The sequence below is a fragment of the Onychostruthus taczanowskii genome, unplaced genomic scaffold (genome assembly GCF_017590055.1).
Source record: "Onychostruthus taczanowskii isolate IOZ18803 unplaced genomic scaffold, ASM1759005v1 scaffold51, whole genome shotgun sequence".
Classification (NCBI taxonomy): Eukaryota; Metazoa; Chordata; class Aves; order Passeriformes; family Passeridae; genus Onychostruthus; species Onychostruthus taczanowskii.
The window spans coordinates 6,142,544-6,160,267 of NW_024502680.1; the positions used below are offsets into that span (position 1 = coordinate 6,142,544).

The window sequence follows — 17,724 nt, forward strand, 5'->3', positions numbered from 1 at the left end:
TTTTCCAGGTATCCCCCCAAGAGCCTCATGCACAAAAGAGCAGCACAAACAATTTTAAGTCCAGGTACCTTGTGACACCGTTCTTTGGGTATGTGAAACCTTAAACATAAGAACAAAGGGCAAAGTAGGAAAAGGCCCTTCCTTACCAGAAAAACCTAAGGAAGAGGGCTTAGACTCCACTCCTGCTTTTTCCTTATTGCAAATATGTATCTATCAGAAAAAATCAAGGATTTCAAGTTTCCATGAACTAAGAAGTCTGGGTACTCTGAGCTTAGTCTTTAAGCAATTTGAGAAGGAGTAAGAAACCAGTAGCAGCAATGGTTTAAACATGCCCCATGTTACCCAAAAAACCTCCCCTCTAGGAGTGGCACAGATTTTTCTATCTACTGCCTCAAAAGCTTTTGATATCAATGACTCTGTTCCTGAATTGGCCATTTCCAGAGCAGAGACGGCATCTTTATTTAAAAGGGATTTACAAAGATAACTAGAAGAAACCCTGTTGATAAAATGCCCTGAAGGAAAACTTTAACTTTTAAATTTTTGATTGGAATTTGGCTACTATAGAAAAATAACAGGAAGCATCATATCAAAAGTGAAGTTAAAACAACACAATGAATAGTTGCTCAACATGTTTTGGCATGGGTAAGAGGATGAGAGAGCATATATTAGAGCCAAAATCCATAAAAGTCTGGATATGCTTCTAAAAATACAATGCAAGAGGGAACTGTCACCTCAGAATTGAGAAAAGATAAACTGCTGGAACACACACAGATCACAGCAAGTGTTGACAGGACAAATATAAATGGGAATGTGGAAATAGGAGCAGAAAACTAGGAAAGCTCAACATACAATATGTTTCTCAACAGTTTGTGTCTAAGATTCACTAAGGTGTATTTGAGAGCAAAATATAAAAAAGATTCACCTAAACTTATTAATACTAGAAACCCCAAACTTTGCATAAGTAATAAAGCAGCAGGCCCTGAAAAGAGTGCTGAAAGACAAATAGTAATAAATGGCAGATGAAATACAAGAGGGAATGAAGAGTCTGAGTATATTAATTAACATAAAGATAGTGGACTCAAGGGGGAAAATTAATCAAGTGCTGCTAAGGAAAAAGGAAAGAAGAAAAACACAGAGGAGCACTGCAAGTAAAGTATGTTTAATCAGAAAAATGCCTTAAATTCTTAGTTATAACTCCTCTTACATTGCTTTGGATCCTCTACCTTACAAATTTAATGACCAGAAATAGTTGAAATGGTATATTTTGTGTAAATTAAAAATGGTTGTGTAAACACACCATGTAATTCCTGGTAGATACACAAATGCAAGAATAAAGCAGCCAGCTGACTCATAGAATGGTTTGGATTGAAGGGATCTTAAAGCTCATCTTGTTCCAAGCCCCTGCCATGGACAGCAACACCTTCCACCAGACCAGGTCAACCAACCCTGTAACTCCTCGGGTTGTGTCTTACAGCTTGGTGGAAAAAAAATCTTTAAAGTGGGAAAATACAGAAATACAAAACCGGAAAATACAAAACATTGTTTTACAATATTTTTAAAACAAAATATTTCAACAGAACCTTCATCAAGTGTTTTATCTTGTAACTGGCATTTAGTTTCTGCAGTATTTTGTAACAAACAGTATTTCCCCCTGCGCCCTAGCTTTCAGCAAGTTTTCCTTTTAGGACTTTACAGTCTTCCTCTCCCTCACTGTAAGTTTAAGATGTCCAGAAGCCTTAATATCAGGGTGCCTTCCTGTAACACAGTCACATTTTTAAGTTTAACCAGAAGGCTGAGTTTTCTATACAGTACCTGTCTTTTTGGGCATAATTACATTCTCATCCCTGTCAACACAGACTCTTAGCTATCAATTGCTTTCTTGTCCTTCCCCCATGAAACTGTCCTTGAAACTCACAACATAAACACCAAGGGGTGTTACACTATGGATCACCTGCTTGATGAGAATATTCAAAAATGGGGTTAGATTGTAATTTCTGGCCCTGTTCAGTGGTATATTCTCGCTCCATCATTCTGCAGTACCTTAAAGCAGTGTGCTCATCAGGTAACAGGAGAAAACTGCTGTTTTGGCTCTTGAAGCAAAGCAAAACCACTGGGATGTATGCCTGCCTGCCTCTTTTCTCCTGCTTCCTAAGCTCCTCTGTGGAGATGTGTCCTAAAAAGAACACATTCCTTTCTTGCAGTTTTCAGAATCTAATTTCTGCCTTTCCCCTTATACATTGCTACATTTAAAGGCACAAGTTTACCTTTCCATCCTACATTCCACTGTTACAGATGTTTCAGTTTCCCCTTCTCCTCCTTGCATTTTCCCTACAAATGAGACTTCATACATGTAATTAATTTTTATAGGTCTCTAGGGAGACCTTGTAGCACCTTCCAGTGCATAAAAGGGCTCTAAGAGAGCTGGAGAGGGACTTTGGACAAAAGCCTGGAGTGACAGGACAATGAGGAATGGCTTCTCACTGCCAGAGGGCAGGGTTTGATGGAATATTGGGAAGGAATTCCTCCCTGTGAGGGAGGTGAGGCCGTGGCACAGGTTGCCCAGAGCAGCTGTGGATACCCCATCCCTGGAAGTGTCCAAGGCCAGGTGGGATGGAGCTTGGAGCAACCTGGGATAGGGGAAGGTGTCCCTGCCCATGGCAGGGGGTGGAACAATAGGAGCTTCAAGGTCCCTTCTAACCCAAACCATCCTGGGATTCTGTGACATTTAATATTTGGTTGCTGTTATTACAGGCTGACAAGAGTAATAAAGAAATGCAGGGAGGACTGCCCGTTTTCACAATCCCTGCCATCTTAAGCTGTTTGCCTGAGACCAAAGTCTCCAACTTCCTAAGGGTTAAATGCATTTTTCATCACAGTAAGATGTCTCTCCCTGTTTCCAGTCAGAAGGAACTGCAAGCTTTTCTCAGCACAGGCAGAGGACTTCTCTCTGGAGCCCTTCCCAGGCTGAGGACTGCTCTCCTTCCCCAAAAGCAGCCTGCTCTTCCCAAGGAAATAGCCAGCTCAGAGCTCTGTAAAGTGATTTTTACACACAGCACATAATTGAAGAAAAATCCTGCTGTTACAGGCTACCATGGAAACCAGAGGGGAAAAAAGGGCTGAATATTAAAATTTGAGAGTGAGAATATCCATCACTGCTATTACACAAAATGGTTTGCAAATGCTTCTATTAATGGGTCTGAGCTGAAACCTTTCCTCTTTGCCACTTTCCCCTGTAACTGCTACAAGTGGAGCTGAACACAGGACTGAAAATATTCAAAAATCTTTACAGCTCAAGTGTATTCACACACCACAAAAAGGAAGAAAAAAAGAAGTATCTGTTTGACAGAAGGATAAGCAACTCCAAACACAAACATCAACAATTAAACTCTAATCCATGGGTTTAGTTATAAGTTGACAACAAATACATTAAAGAATGAAACATCAATCAGAACAATCTGTTTCTTTATTCTTAATAAAAATTATTCTTATTCTTTCAGAATAAGCATATGACACCAGTAAGGCAAATTTCTGCATCTCTGCATCAACAACAAACCTTCACTATTTGGTTCCAGCTCCACAAGCCTGGCATCTTCAGGGGAAAAAGGGAAAAAAAAAAGTGAAAAAAGAAAAAATTACATTAATTAACAAATGTTGAGAACAAAGAGTAACTCAGCCTGACTTTCTGCACCATTATCACTATGATTAAATAATTTGTAAGTCAGATAAAAAATTCATGGCATCTCAATCTCATTCCTTTGTTTATCAGGACTTAAGATTCAATCTGGTATTGAAATACCCACAAGTGGTGCCAGGAATTGACTGACATCTATTTTCTTCTCTATATTAATAGAAAGGTTTACACCTTCTGGAAGCAAATTCCAGAAGGCAAATGGTGATTGTTTGAAAAGACATTTCAACCTGTTGCAAATAGTTGGAAAATTAGAGATCAAATTGCTGCCAACTCTAACTCAACCTTCTCACTATTCTGAGCAAAAGATACTCCATCACTGGCCATTTATCCAATTCACCCTTAGAAGATGTTGTTTTCTTGAAATACATCTACCTCCTCTTCACCAATGAAAAAAAATGTCACTTTGAATGGCTAATTAAGTGACTTGAGGAACATAAGCTGAAAATCAAAGTGGGGGGCAAAGAAGGTTTGAACCAACAGTACAGAAAACTGTCATTATTTATGCAATCACAAATTGAAATTCCACTACATCTGTATCTTTGTAACAAAACATACATAATTTGTTTTCACTCTCATAAGCTGCTGAAAGTATTTCTAGGCCCTTTTTCCTAAGTCACAAGAACTTTTAAGTTATCCAAAACATTCATTTCAATAATGATGAAATAAACAAAATAAAGAAAAAAGATTGTGGCACATCTGACAAACTTTGGTTTGTCAAGTTTTTGGTGGGTGTTTTTTTGTTGTTGTTGGTTTTTTTTTGTTTTTGTTTTGTTTGTGGGGTTTTTTTTGTTTTGTTTTTTTGTTTGTTTTTTTTTGTTTTTTTTTGATTTTTTTTTGGTGTTTTTTTTTTTTTGGAAAACCAAACTTTTTGGTTTTCCCAAAAATGATGTAATGACTTTGTAGAAGCTAATTCCCACAAAGGATGCTGCCTGTTAAAGGCCAGGGACTGCTCCTGAGGCAAAGGGCTCTCATCAGCCTGAGGTGCTTTGAGCTACATCCCCTCACAGCCAGGGCCAATGCCACAGGTAGAGGGCCAACAGCAGTAGTTCAAAGCTGAAATTTAAGCTACTTGCATTATCAGAAAGAAATGCAAAACTCTGCACCTGTGTCTGAGCTGGTGACAGTCACCCAAGAACTGGGCTCAGCTCTGCTGGGCTCATCAGTCCTTAAACAAGGGGACAGAGGCTGCTGGCCAGGGAACTCCTGGTTGCTCCTACAGGGTCTGGGAGCACTTCTGTACAACACCCCTTTCTACCCTTCCAGGCACCCAAAAACATTCCACCACGCTTCCTGCTGCATGCAAAAAAGGAAAAGACAAGGTAAAGGCTATTTACACCATTCTGCCCTATAATGACTTGGACTCCAGCAGTGCCAGAAAATGCTGTAGCTTCCAGTTGAAATGACACGAACCATTGTAAGGCTCAGCTGGTCATGGTTCAGGTTAAAGACAACAGAGGTGATCTAACCAGACTGATACAAATAAGGAAAGAAGTAGGCAGTGGTGTAATGTGAGCAGGACTGGATCTGCTTAAGAGTTCACTTATTCCAATTTAGGATGGCTCTTCTTTGAAACCCAAGCTTTTTTTTTTCCTTATATCCAGCTATTACTGAATGCCTGCAGATTAAGAGAGTATTAGATTGGGTTTAACCACTTCCTTTGTGACAGAGAACACCACTTTTCCATTAGGATACGGACTCTCTTATCATCCCCATCTTCTCTTCAGAAATAATTGCTGCAGTGTATCAGCCCTGCACTTAATCCAATAAGTCTATGAATTCATTAATGCAGAGAGAGAACTGTAATTACAGTGTTTGCTGAGAGAAATATCTTTTTTGCAATTTAATTTCTACCCTTGGTCTGCAGAAGGTCTGACTAAACCTTCAGCACAATTTGCATGTTTGGAAAGGCCAGAGACATGAGTACTTTCCCAATTTGTAATCCAGTCAGAAAGGATCTAAGATCTAGTGGTATTTGGTTGCTTTTAATAATTAGTTCTTGTCTTCTCAGGAAGCACCTGTCATCTACAGTAAATCCAGCAATGTATCTCACACACAGCTAGCAAACTCATACACTGACATTATTTGTTCACAAGTCTGAGAATAATACTGCAAAAATAAATCAGACTAAGGCTTTTACACCTCTGCTTAGTACAGAGGGTGTTCCTCTGGTAATAAATTTGTACAATACAGAAAAAAACCCCCATAAATAAAGAGGCAATTACAGAGATCTGGCTAGTAAGGCAGCAACTATCCGGAATTATTAATACCAAGAGATATTTACTGTTCTTCTCCTGAAAAGCTGCAGCATTAAAAGCATGGCCTAACTGAGAGGCTCCTCAAGTTTCACCTCTGTAGTCATGTGAGTAGCACTATTTTCCAGATCAATATGGATGTAATTAAATTAATATAGTAGAAAACAGGCAATAGTATTTGAACTCCTTGCATAATTTTTTCTCCAATGAGCTGTGCCAAAAATAATTTTACAAGCTCTGAGTTTACTTAATAGTGCACAGGGGCAGAACACAGACTTTGTTCCAAGCTTACAAGGAGTGCTTTCACTTTCAGCAGAGATTTGAACTTATTATACAGAACTAGCAGTGCAGAATTCATTTCAGAGCTAATTTGTCCTTCCTTACATTATAGATTTACTCTAAAATATTCTAGTACCACGAGTTCTGTCAATTAATTCAATAAATTTGTTTTAAATTATTTAAAAGTTTGTCTTAATTCATTCCCATAGATTAGTTAAGAGCTGTTTTTAAGCCAGCTCCTTTTCTGTCTGCTGTTATCCATGCAATGTGAATAGTTTGATATATTCAGGTAGCAAGTAATAAAGATAGATATGTTTGGTTTAAATTACTATTGCTCCTGCTACCAATTCATAGAGGGAATTCAAACCTTGGACTGCAGTCAAAAAACAGCACAGCAGGTATTCCATTCAGATTTTCAAACCACAAACCAGAGTGCCCTTCCTTCATGTCTTCTGCACAGAAAGTAAATTCCTATGGCTTCTTCCCACTTGTTTTTGAAAGTAGCAGGATACATCTTTTGGGAAAGAGATTCCATTAGTTCACAAGTGGCTATAAAATGTATTGCACTACTTCAACACATTTTTAGACTTTCAGATGGGATTTTTTTTTAATTCTTCAACCCTTCTCATCCCCAGAAGACAGTAACAAACAGAGTTTAAAAGAATTAAAGAAGTAATTGTAATTACTTTTCCTACAGCCAAAGAATCTTTGAAGAGCTAAAAAGGAAAAAGAAATAGTAAGGAAGAAAGAGCACTTGAGATGACAAGTACAAATACATTCAGCAGCAAACAAAAAAATAGTAAAAACCTTTTTGATTTAAAATTATACACACAATAAAACCAAGGCTTTAATTTCCAGAATGTCAACTGATATTAACTATTTGTACTTCTTCACAGTAAATTGATTTTGACGTAACCATATTAATTGTCAAGTGTCTGATAAGAACATTTTAACCCTACCTACAGCCATTTAAAAACTAATGAAACATTTAATGCATGCCCAGTAATCTGATTTACCTTCCAACCAAACCATTGCATCTTATTTTTAGTTTGAATTCCGTAAGCTTTCACTTCAAGATAAACACACTATAAAAATTACCTTAAGGCTCAGAACCAAGAAGTACAAAGTTCAGCTGTTTTTATCTACACCACACATGAAATTAAGATCAAGCCATTTCCATCCTCCAGTCTAATCTTCCTATTTTTTAATGTGGTTAACAGCATGTTTTTAACTGCTTTATAGTTATTGGGGTGCATTTATTTCTTTATACTATGCATACAGAATATTTTAGAAATCCTTGCCATTGCTGTGACTTAAATCCTACAGACATAAGTAACAGTTTTTCAAAACGTATATTAGTTCTTACTTTGTAACATTCTCCCCTATATTCACACACTGAAAAGGGATTTGGTTGAAGAAACTATAAGAAAGCAGACTTTATACACTTCATAAAAATACAACCTCCAATTCAATGAATTGCAATATTTTGTAATTTGGTCACAATACAAAATATTTATGATACCAACTCCTTAATAATAACCGAATGACTCAAGAGGTAAAGCTTTTTAACACATGCCAAAGTCAGCAACATTTTTCACTCTCTGCAGCTCCTTGCAAAAGGCCCATATGCAGGGAATTAGATTTACCAAAGTCTTCTTTGTGGTCCCTAACATCCACCTGTACAGAACAATTATTCCATCAATCACAAAACAAAACCATGGACACTAATTTTTTAGACCATTTCTCTAATTACCATGTTACACCCCCTTATTAAAATATTATTAATCAGAGTAAATAACACTATTTCCTGGCTAATTTGCTTCTGGAATTCTTTCCAACAGCAAAGTAAGCGCTTGCTTGTTCACTGCTTTTGCCAGACCATATAATGGCCACTCCATGCTGCTTTTTCCTGATTTTAGCCTTCAATTTCCTTTGGCAAAGCAGAAACTTTATTAGTTTGCCCTTAATTAAGCTCATAGAACATTAATAAAAACCAAAATGAGCAAGCTAACTCAGAGCTTCTGCACTTATTGGCACAGTTTATGCCATTCAATCAGAATTTGACAGAGGATCTAGAATAAGTGGGGAACAACCAGCCACTCCAGGATGAAGTGGGAAGACATTGTGGAACCCCAAGTGCCTGATTCACAGGAGAACTTCCACAAAGGAGTCTGGCTTTAAGCCCTGGGGAAAGAATCAGACAGATCTCTGCTTTCTCACAACTGAGAAAAACCCAGTCTGAAGCAGCACCAGCAATCCAGGCCGACAGGTGACAGCTGGACTATTTGCTCATCAATGACCACATCTGAAAACCTGCTTAAAAATGTACAGGTTTCTGGCTTACCCAGCAGAAAACAGATGAGATGGAAGGCTAATGATGGAGATGGACAAGATGGATGGGAGAGAAGGAATGGGAATAATTTCACTGTGCACTTGAAAGCAGTCAAGTGGTTCCCTCTTCAATTACGTGAGACCCTTTTCCCCTGCAAAAGAAAGCTCCTTTTCTCCCACGGACTCAGTGGCTGGTTTTCCTTCACAGCTTAAGAGGCTGTTTCAACCACTAATTGCTTCTGGTTAGGAAAAAAAATATTTATTCCACAAGCATGGCTCTCTGCCTTAAAAATGTAGAAAGGTCAGAGTGCTTGAGGAGCTTTCTGTTTGTTTTCTATCAATAACAGAAGGCACAAGCTGACAGCCATGCAGATACCCAAGTCAGCTCTAAATCCAGGGAGCTCCAGAAATGGAAACAGCCTGGTTGTCATAGCAGCAGAGCAGGATACCTGAGCTAATTACTCAGTCTGAGAGGCAGAGTTAATTAGCCCTGATGCAGCATCACACTGACACAGTTATAATCCTTCTGGGACCTCACGTACATATTGCTGATTAGACATTTCAGATTGCTTGCAACCAGCTCACAGAGCTCAGCACTCAATGTTTTACATAAACATTCAAAAGAAGAAAGAGAAAAAAGGAGGAAACTAAAAGTATGTTCCTAAAAAGAAAGCAATGGAAAACAGCTCACAAAACCCCCCGGAAAACTCTGAACTGCAACACTTCTGCAAGGGAGGAGGGTGCCTGAATCCACAATGCTGCAGAGCAAAGCACAACAATGGAGATGGGAATTTCAGTAGTGTGGATACATCTCCACCCCCAGTCCAGTGGCACTTAAGTGAAAAAAGGGCTTTATCACTACAACAAGCTAATGTCAAAAAGCTAATGTCAAAAACTCTGAAATTTTGCTCCTGCCTTAGAAATAAGAACGTAAATACACCACCACCTGCTTTACAGGTTGTAAATCCCATGGAAAATAAACACCTACTACCAACAGACTGTTTTATTTTCAAGGACTACAAACAGCATTTTTGCTGTTTTTCCACAAAGCAGTATTTTAACGGTTACCTTTTCACCTTTCTAAGGTACTATCTGATACAAGGTCCTGCCTCTAGAAGCAGCAACATATTTTAAAAGGATCAGAAACAAAAAATGAATGGGTGAATGTATCAGTCCTTGTTAACCATTTTTCTGCCACAGAAATTCAACATAACATGATGGAAAAGACTACACAGACAAGCTGTGAAAGACAGGGACTTTTTTGTATTCTCAAAGGAAAAAAACAAGCAAGATAAAGAAAAATTCTTTATATAACCATTTAACTTCTTTGTAATCAAAATTAGCAAAGGCAACATATGTACAGATTGAGCAGGCAAACTAGAGAAAGATGACATGACAAGTGACCAACTCCCATGCAAATCTGCTTATTGAACTGAGATGTCTTGACAGTTCAATACAAAAAACTTCTCATTTACACCAAACAGCACTCTAAAAACACAAAGATTACTAGAGTCACATTAAAACCTAATCTCCTCCGTTTTTAATGGACATACATTAAATAGACAATCAGAAGAGTTGACAAAGGACAGATATCCTTGAATATTTATTGAATGCATATTTATTGAATTTTAAATTGCACAGATCTTTTACATTCACCTGCAGACACCACTAATTTAACAACTGTTAGTATTAACAATTTACATAATATACCTGCTTACTCATATTTACAAGAGATCACTTCTCATTTCAGCAACAGCTCCAAGCAAAGGTGGAAGATGCCAAGAGGTTCATTCAAGCATCTGTGCTGTCCAACAGAATAGGATAAATACATAAAAATCAATGCTTCTCTAAACAGAAAGGTATTTTTTCAGGACCAATGGTGGTGCTAAATGTAACAGTTTGGTGCCTCAATTTCTAATTAAAGTCAGCAAATGGACACATGCTCTTCCACCTGCACAAAACTTCTGAAAGACACATCAAGCTAAATGTACCTTACATGTATTTAGATATCAAGTGATTCTAAGCACTGTTGAAATGGTAGATTTATAAACCCAGGATGACAATTTCCTGAGAAACTTCATCCCAAGTCAGTTTTCTCCTCCCTTCAGTTAATGATCCCAAATTAGATATATTATCAGTCAGCATTTAGATCCGACTTTGGGAAAGGAGGCTGAAGAATCCAAGACAATGTTAGTGGAGCAAACTGAAAAGAAGAAAATTAAGGAAGATAAAGCAATCATTGAGATTCACAAGGGATGGTTATTTATGAGGAACAGCAAGAAATAAGCAAGAATGTCAATGAAGTCTCTAAAGGGAAATAAGGATGTCATAACATATGATCTTCCCATGAAAAAGAATCTTTGTCTCCCTCACAAAATACAGAACAACCCCCTATTTCTCATTTCCATTAAGGACAGCCTGGTATGCACTTTACCCTAAGTGGGCTACCAATAAAATCTACTCTCTTCTGATAAGCTCTTATTTATTCTAGAAATAAGTGTATTACTGGAAACTGGAAAGAACTGCACTGTTTGCCAGGATTTTAACCCTGTTCTACAGCTGTTACTGTAGCCACTGCAAAAATTCCAGCATGGAAATAAATTTCCCAAACACACTATAGACTTGGGGGATAAGAAATTTTTGCTTCCTTTCTCCTACCATTGCTGTTTGGGAGCAGAAGGCACTGAAAGAAGCTCAGCAGAGATAGCCCTGGGATACAGAGCAGAGCAGTGAAAATGAAAAGTCACCATTGAAAGAAAAGCCAAGTAAGTCAATGACATCAGGCAGGCGCAGTGCTGCTGCCTCCCAGCCAGTACCAGAAAGCTTTTCTGGGAAGCACTTGCTCCAGCAGCATATGGCTGACAGTGGGCATTCAGCCTGCATCACTCACCAACAAGGGGTTTAAAAAATAGGAGTGCTGCTTTCTCTAACGAGGAGAAAGAAAGGGAGAATAGATTTGAGAGCAGCAGGGGAATGAAGATATTTATGACATGCCTTCACCAAAAGCTTGCATCAACAATATAACATATGGCCAAGGATGCCTTTGGTTCAATGCTGCCCAAATTCTTGCAAACAAGCTTGTGGGGTTGCTTTTTTTCATATACACCTTCAGGAGAGCGTTAAAAAAAAAAAAAAAAAAGCAAAAGCACACAGAATACAACTACTTTCACATAAGCTGCCAAACATAACCGAAAAATGTTTCAGGGGCTCTGTGTGAACAGTGTAGACATTGACAGAGGCTGGTAACCTAAGCCCTAACCTTCAGCCCTTTCACAGAATGCTCCCAGAGTCTTTCCTGTCATCCACAAAATAAGTTTATTACCTTCAGCCATGAAAAAGGGTTGCTGAAGCTGCTGATGATTCCTATTTCTTTTCTCTGATGCTTTTAACTACTCCAGACTTCACCTTATACTTAAGAAGGAAGAAAAGGGACTTCTATCCAGACCATTTGATGCCTAAAGGTATATTCCCACATCAGATACAAAATGAAGAAAAAGAATTTCTGAATTGTTTTCAACTCTATTCAAAGTAAATTCTAGGAAGCATCAGAAAACAGTAAATAATTTGGTTCTGGGCACTACAGAGAGAGTGGAGCTCTCTCTCTTTTCAAGGCTGAGTTAACAGAAAAAAGACAACACATGAAAAATTCATTAGAAGGCACAGTGTGGCAACAGAATGCTGGAATGGCTGACTGCTGCATGCCTGGTAATGGAGACTGCTTAAGTAGGGTATAAAAGGCAGGGCACTCGCTGCTGACGTGATAAAGGATCACAGAGGAACAAATAACACTGATGCTTCATCCACAGGAAATCTTTCTTGCTGTGAACTAAAGCCCGATTCCTTCCTCTTCAGTTAAAAAAAAAATCATTTTCCTAAAAAGAAAGAAAAAATATCAAAGTTAAGGTATAGTTACCTACTAATTTTTTGCAATAAAAAAATCGGGAAAAAACAGAAAGAAAAAATAAAGCTATGCCTACCTGGAGTACCAGATCTTTTGTCTCCTGCTGATGATGAGTAGAATGTCTCTGTGAGGATTTGTACACTTTAGCATGATGACAGGAAAGTGAGAAAGGGAAAGGGTAGCCTTTGACAAACAAGTTTTAAATCAAGTTATTCTGGAATGCAGACAATATTTCTGTACAAACCATGCACACAAGGAGCACCAATCCAAGTGGCTTCCCCATCTTTACCAGCATTTGCATTAACACATGTTTGTAGGCCACATTTATTCTATACAACTTGTTTCCCATGCTCTGTACCTCGACATCCTGAACACTGGATAAAGAAGTTGATTAAATCCAGGAGTGCTATGTCCCTGTCTTGTTTATATGATTCAATCCAGTCGTCCACCACAGACTGTCAAGAAAAAAAGAATACTTATCAGAGACTCCTCAAAAGTGTTTTATCAAAGGCAAATGAATTATTGTTTTCAGAATAGAATTTTATAATTGAGCGTTTATTTTGCATAATTATACATGTGTACAAATTCACATATCTATGCACCTTCTCTTAAGGTGGAGACAGAACAAATATTGTTAGAGAGCAGAATTACATGAATCAATTTCTGGTATTGTATCGTACAAACACAAGTTCAAATTGAAATTACTGGAATTCCCCAAAACTACTTAGAGAATTTTGTCAGTTTTAAAATTGTGTTGAAAATAAAAACCAAATATTGTTACTCCATTCAGAATGACCAACATATATTCCCAGAAAACTGATGAGTAGAAATACTTTGGGATAAATACTGATTTTGCATTGCATAGTAAATATCCCAGTCAGTCACTCAGGAACACTGTAAATAGTTCAGGAAAACAAAATATAATGAGGAATACATAGTAAATAAAATAATACCTAGAAGTAGGGTGTTTGTAAGCTACCTGGATCACAGATAGGAAACTCAGTCAGTTTTTAACTGCCCTCAGAACTACAGTTAGCCAGGAGTTTTTTTCATCATCTCTGATATTCCAAGTTCCTCAGCTACATAAACACTGTAGGAATTGTGTATATTTAATGTAATCAAATACTATGCTTTACTTGTTTTATGAGGGAAAAGACAAACTTTTCTGTTCCACACAAGCATTCATTAGGAAAAGCTTGATTATGCTATCAGAGCACACCTTGCAAATAGATTAGTTTATTCTGGACAGTTCTGGCCTACAATGAATTTCTACAAAATTAAAGTTAAAAAACCACACACACATACAAACAACCCCACCATGCCCACACAACTGGCTCCTACCATGCTGAAAAGGAATCAATAGGAAAGACAACAAAATCCAAACTATTTGATCTCTTAGAAAAATCTGCCTTTTTCTTAATTAGTAGCTGAAAGGAGGGATCTTGGAAAACTCCTCTGGAGTTTCCAGTTTATCCAAGTGCAAACTCCCAAGGCTACCCTTGGCAGGTGTGTGAGGAAAAGGATGCAGCAAACCACCTGTGTATGTCCCAGAGACACACAGAACTCTGAACTGAGCCAAAGCACTCCATGTTTAACACACATCACTACACTCACCCTTGAGCCAGGAGCAGACTAGCAGTACTCTCATGTTATCCAACAACCAGCATCAATCTCTAAACACACAATTTGCCAGGAAACTCAGTTTTCACAGGTTTTGCCTCTCAAAACACACACACACACCCCACACAAACACTCACAGTAGGAGAAGCAATCTCAAAAAGGGGTCCATCTGCTACTTAGAAGAAATTAGAAAGCAAGTTTTGGCCTCTAATTAAGCTTCACATAAGTTGAGGAAGCAGCACCACAAATCCAGTTATCTAGAATGTTATCTCACCGTTATTTCATCATGAATTCAAATCTGTTCCTGGAAGTATCAATCATTTCAATCCATCAGCAAAATTCTCCAGGGCACAGAAACCAAATGTAGCCAAATGTAAAAAGTATTTACTACACCAAATATTGACAGAGCTTAATGACCAGGCTGTTGGTGTGCTACCAGTTTCCAATATTTGTTTGAACAGCTCTATTACTGTAGATATCAGAACAGGCAATTGCCAGAGCTATTTTTTACACTAAAGAAAATAGCAGCTATGCAGGGCCAGACCACAGGTTCACCTGCCCAACAGGGCTTATACATGCAGGGAAAATCATAAGAAAAGGGCAAGAATACGCTGATATTTCTGAGTTATTGTCCCAGACCCTAAGATCCCAGCAGATTTCTTCTCTCATGGATGTGTCTGTCTAAACCAGCTTCATATCTACATCATCTTGCAGCAGTGTGCAATGGTTAATTATTCACTGAAAAATGAAAGAATAATTGTGTTTTAAACTTGCAAATTGTTAGATCCATTTGATGTGACCCAATTCTTACGAAACAAGAAAAAACTTCCATCTGGTCACCTCTTTCCAGGCAGAATAATCCTACCCTGTGCCATGTGGCTTGCTCAGAAATAATTCTGTATCTTTATCCTTGCCCACTCTTGTCACACATGTCTTGACAGTTTCTGAAGTCTACTATATCCTTCTTTGAGCCTGGGAAATCTCAGCTGCTTTCCCTGAGCACTAGTAACTAGTTTCCCAGCGTCTGTTCATTATCCTCAGCTGAGTTTCACAGAAAACACTCCCCGTGGAAATAAGGCTGGCCCAAGAAATTCCCTCCCACGTTTAGTCTTACTCCTGTTTGTTGTTACAACATGCTGCCCCTTCAGCCATACCACAGCAGCTTCTCATGGACTGTGCTATAAATACTGCCAAGGAACCCCTCTCAGCTTAAAAAAATGGGGAGCCAAGGAAAGAAATGCGAAGGAATACCTTTAAAATTTGCTTCTGTTTATTTTATAAAATTATTTAAATTATTTTTGCAGCACTATCTCGAACAGCAGTGTGACACTTGGACTTTCAACCCAGAGCCATCATGCAATTTATAGAAAAATAAAGACAAGTGGCTCATCTCCAGACCTGGGGACCAGACTTGAGGCAATGCAGTCTTCAGTGCCAGCAGTAGGTAAGAAAAGCAGAAAAATCAGAGCAAAGGTTCTCAGAGGGACAGCAGGCAAAGACTGTCTTGACCTCCCAGAGAACTGACAAAGCTGGAAGTAAAATCTGAATTTGTGGGTAGGGCTCCTTTGATCTAAGCTGGCATGCAAAAGCTCCTCAGTGCCTTGGCACTCCCTGCTGTGTGACACACCCAGGCACAGTCAGTGTAACTCCCTGCTCTGAACGGTACCTGTGGAGAGCTGGACAACATAAATGAGCTGCACAATGTTGTGTTTACCCCAAGAGAGCCTCACTGACTGAGGGGCTGCAGGAAACAAGTCACACACGGGCACCTGACCTGCCAGCATCAGCACAGAGCCACACAAACTGCATTCACTAAGCCCTAAAAATCAGTGCCCCAAAATAACAGCCCCTGTGCACACTTGGCATGCTGGCTGCCTAATTTTGTTAGAGATTACAGTTTAAGGCAACAGGAGATGATGAAGCCAGACTACATATGCTACAACAGTTGGAACTTAATCAAACTGTTGACTTTTGCTGTAACTGAAAAGAGCTATAAAAACTGAAAACACTAGATGAATAAATAAAAATGACACACATCAGACCCAAAAGAGAAACCAAATATCAACTGAACCAAGACAAAACAGCAGTAACGCAATACCAGGAAAAAAGATTGAATACAAGCAAAAAAAGGAATCAAACCACAGGCAGCAGTGTAGCAAATGGTGCAACATGCAAGCCTTGCCAGAAATTGAATTATTTTGCATAAATATGCATAGAGGCATAGAGAGAAAGATTCCTATAAAAAACAAGGTTTTCTAACCAACAGGCCCCAGGTAACAGCAAACCCTCTTTTTATACATAATCTAAGAGCAAACTCAGGGCAATGGCCCACATTTGATCACCTTGCCCAGAGACCTCTTGTTCTTGCCCCTCCCTGTCACCTGTCCCAAGCACAGATCATTAACACCTTGAAGGCACATGAGGTGACAGGAGGGAAGGACAAGGACCAGATGGACCTTTCAGAAAGGAGGTAGCTACAAGCAGGTTCCATCCCCCAGAATTCATCCCCACAAGTCTCCCTGCCTACTTCCACAAAACACCTAGAAAAGAAGGCAGCAAGAGATTGCATGAGCTACTCCAGTGGTACCCATCTGCTTCCAGATGTTTTTACCTACAGATGCAATGGGGAGCATGGATTTACCATATGGAAATGTGCACTTACAGGCTGCATGAAATACATGATAAATTCAGCATTCTGGGAAGGCACATGACCTACAGGACATTGGGTGCAGCCTGCCCAAGGGCAGCACATCCATGCTGTTGGAATTCACTAACTTCAAGGCACATGCAAAAGGAAAAGGCTCCTTTGGCAACAAGATCAATCCACAGATAAAACCTCCAAATGACTCCAGTAACACCAACAACCTTCCTCCACTCCCTGCTGTCAGGACACATCTAGACACATAGGCATGCACACAGACACAGACACATACATGCACCACATCTCTGCGTCAGTCAACAAGTCCATACAGGTACATCACAAAAATTAGACTCAACCATTTTTTTAAATTATGAAATTGCTTCTACTCTTATGAGAACTGAGTAAAAAATCAAGGTTTCCTTTAAATAGCAGATGATGTATGGTACAAATGTAGAGTCAGTACAAAGATTTTCCAAAGCCTGCAATAGTTTTCAAAAGAATCTCACATAAATGAACTCTCATGAGTGTGTTTTAAGAACTACCATGGAGCATAATTTGAAGAATATGCCAGGTAAGCAACCCCACAGAAATAAGCCTAAATGAAGTCAAGCAAATAGCAGAATAGATCCACAGCCTGAGTAAACAACTTCAAATCAATCAACTTGCAGAAATATTGACCTTCACATCTCAAAGTCTGCCAAAAGATAAACCATTTTATGGCACTGAAGGGGAGCAGCAGCTTGGGGCTGCCAGTAAAAGCAAGTCAGATGCAATGAATGAAGTAATGAAGCTAGTGATCTTATTACTTCCTCGAGCCTTTGCAGCTATGGATGCATTTCATATTCCTCCAGTGCGAGACAATTTAGGAGCATTAAGTGCTGGAGGAAGCAGAGGGACTGACTGCAGAGGACACCTTGCCAGCTTGTGTAAATTAGCACAGTCCCACTAAATATTAATGAAAGCTGATTTCAAAAAAAGCTATTTCACAATTTCAATTAAGTAACAATAT

The 17,724-nt window shown here is 38.8% G+C and overlaps 1 protein-coding gene across 2 annotated transcripts in view; it reads right to left on the reverse strand.

Moving 5' to 3' along the window:
• The window catches only part of STAG1 (stromal antigen 1), a 158,447-nt gene that overhangs the window by 79,739 nt on the left and 60,984 nt on the right, over positions 1–17,724 (reverse strand). For both annotated transcript variants that reach the window (XM_041416390.1, XM_041416392.1), the window contains one exon: positions 12,813–12,909. In XM_041416390.1, coding sequence (XP_041272324.1) covers positions 12,813–12,909 — 97 coding nt within the window. The remainder of the gene's footprint in view (positions 1–12,812; positions 12,910–17,724) is intronic.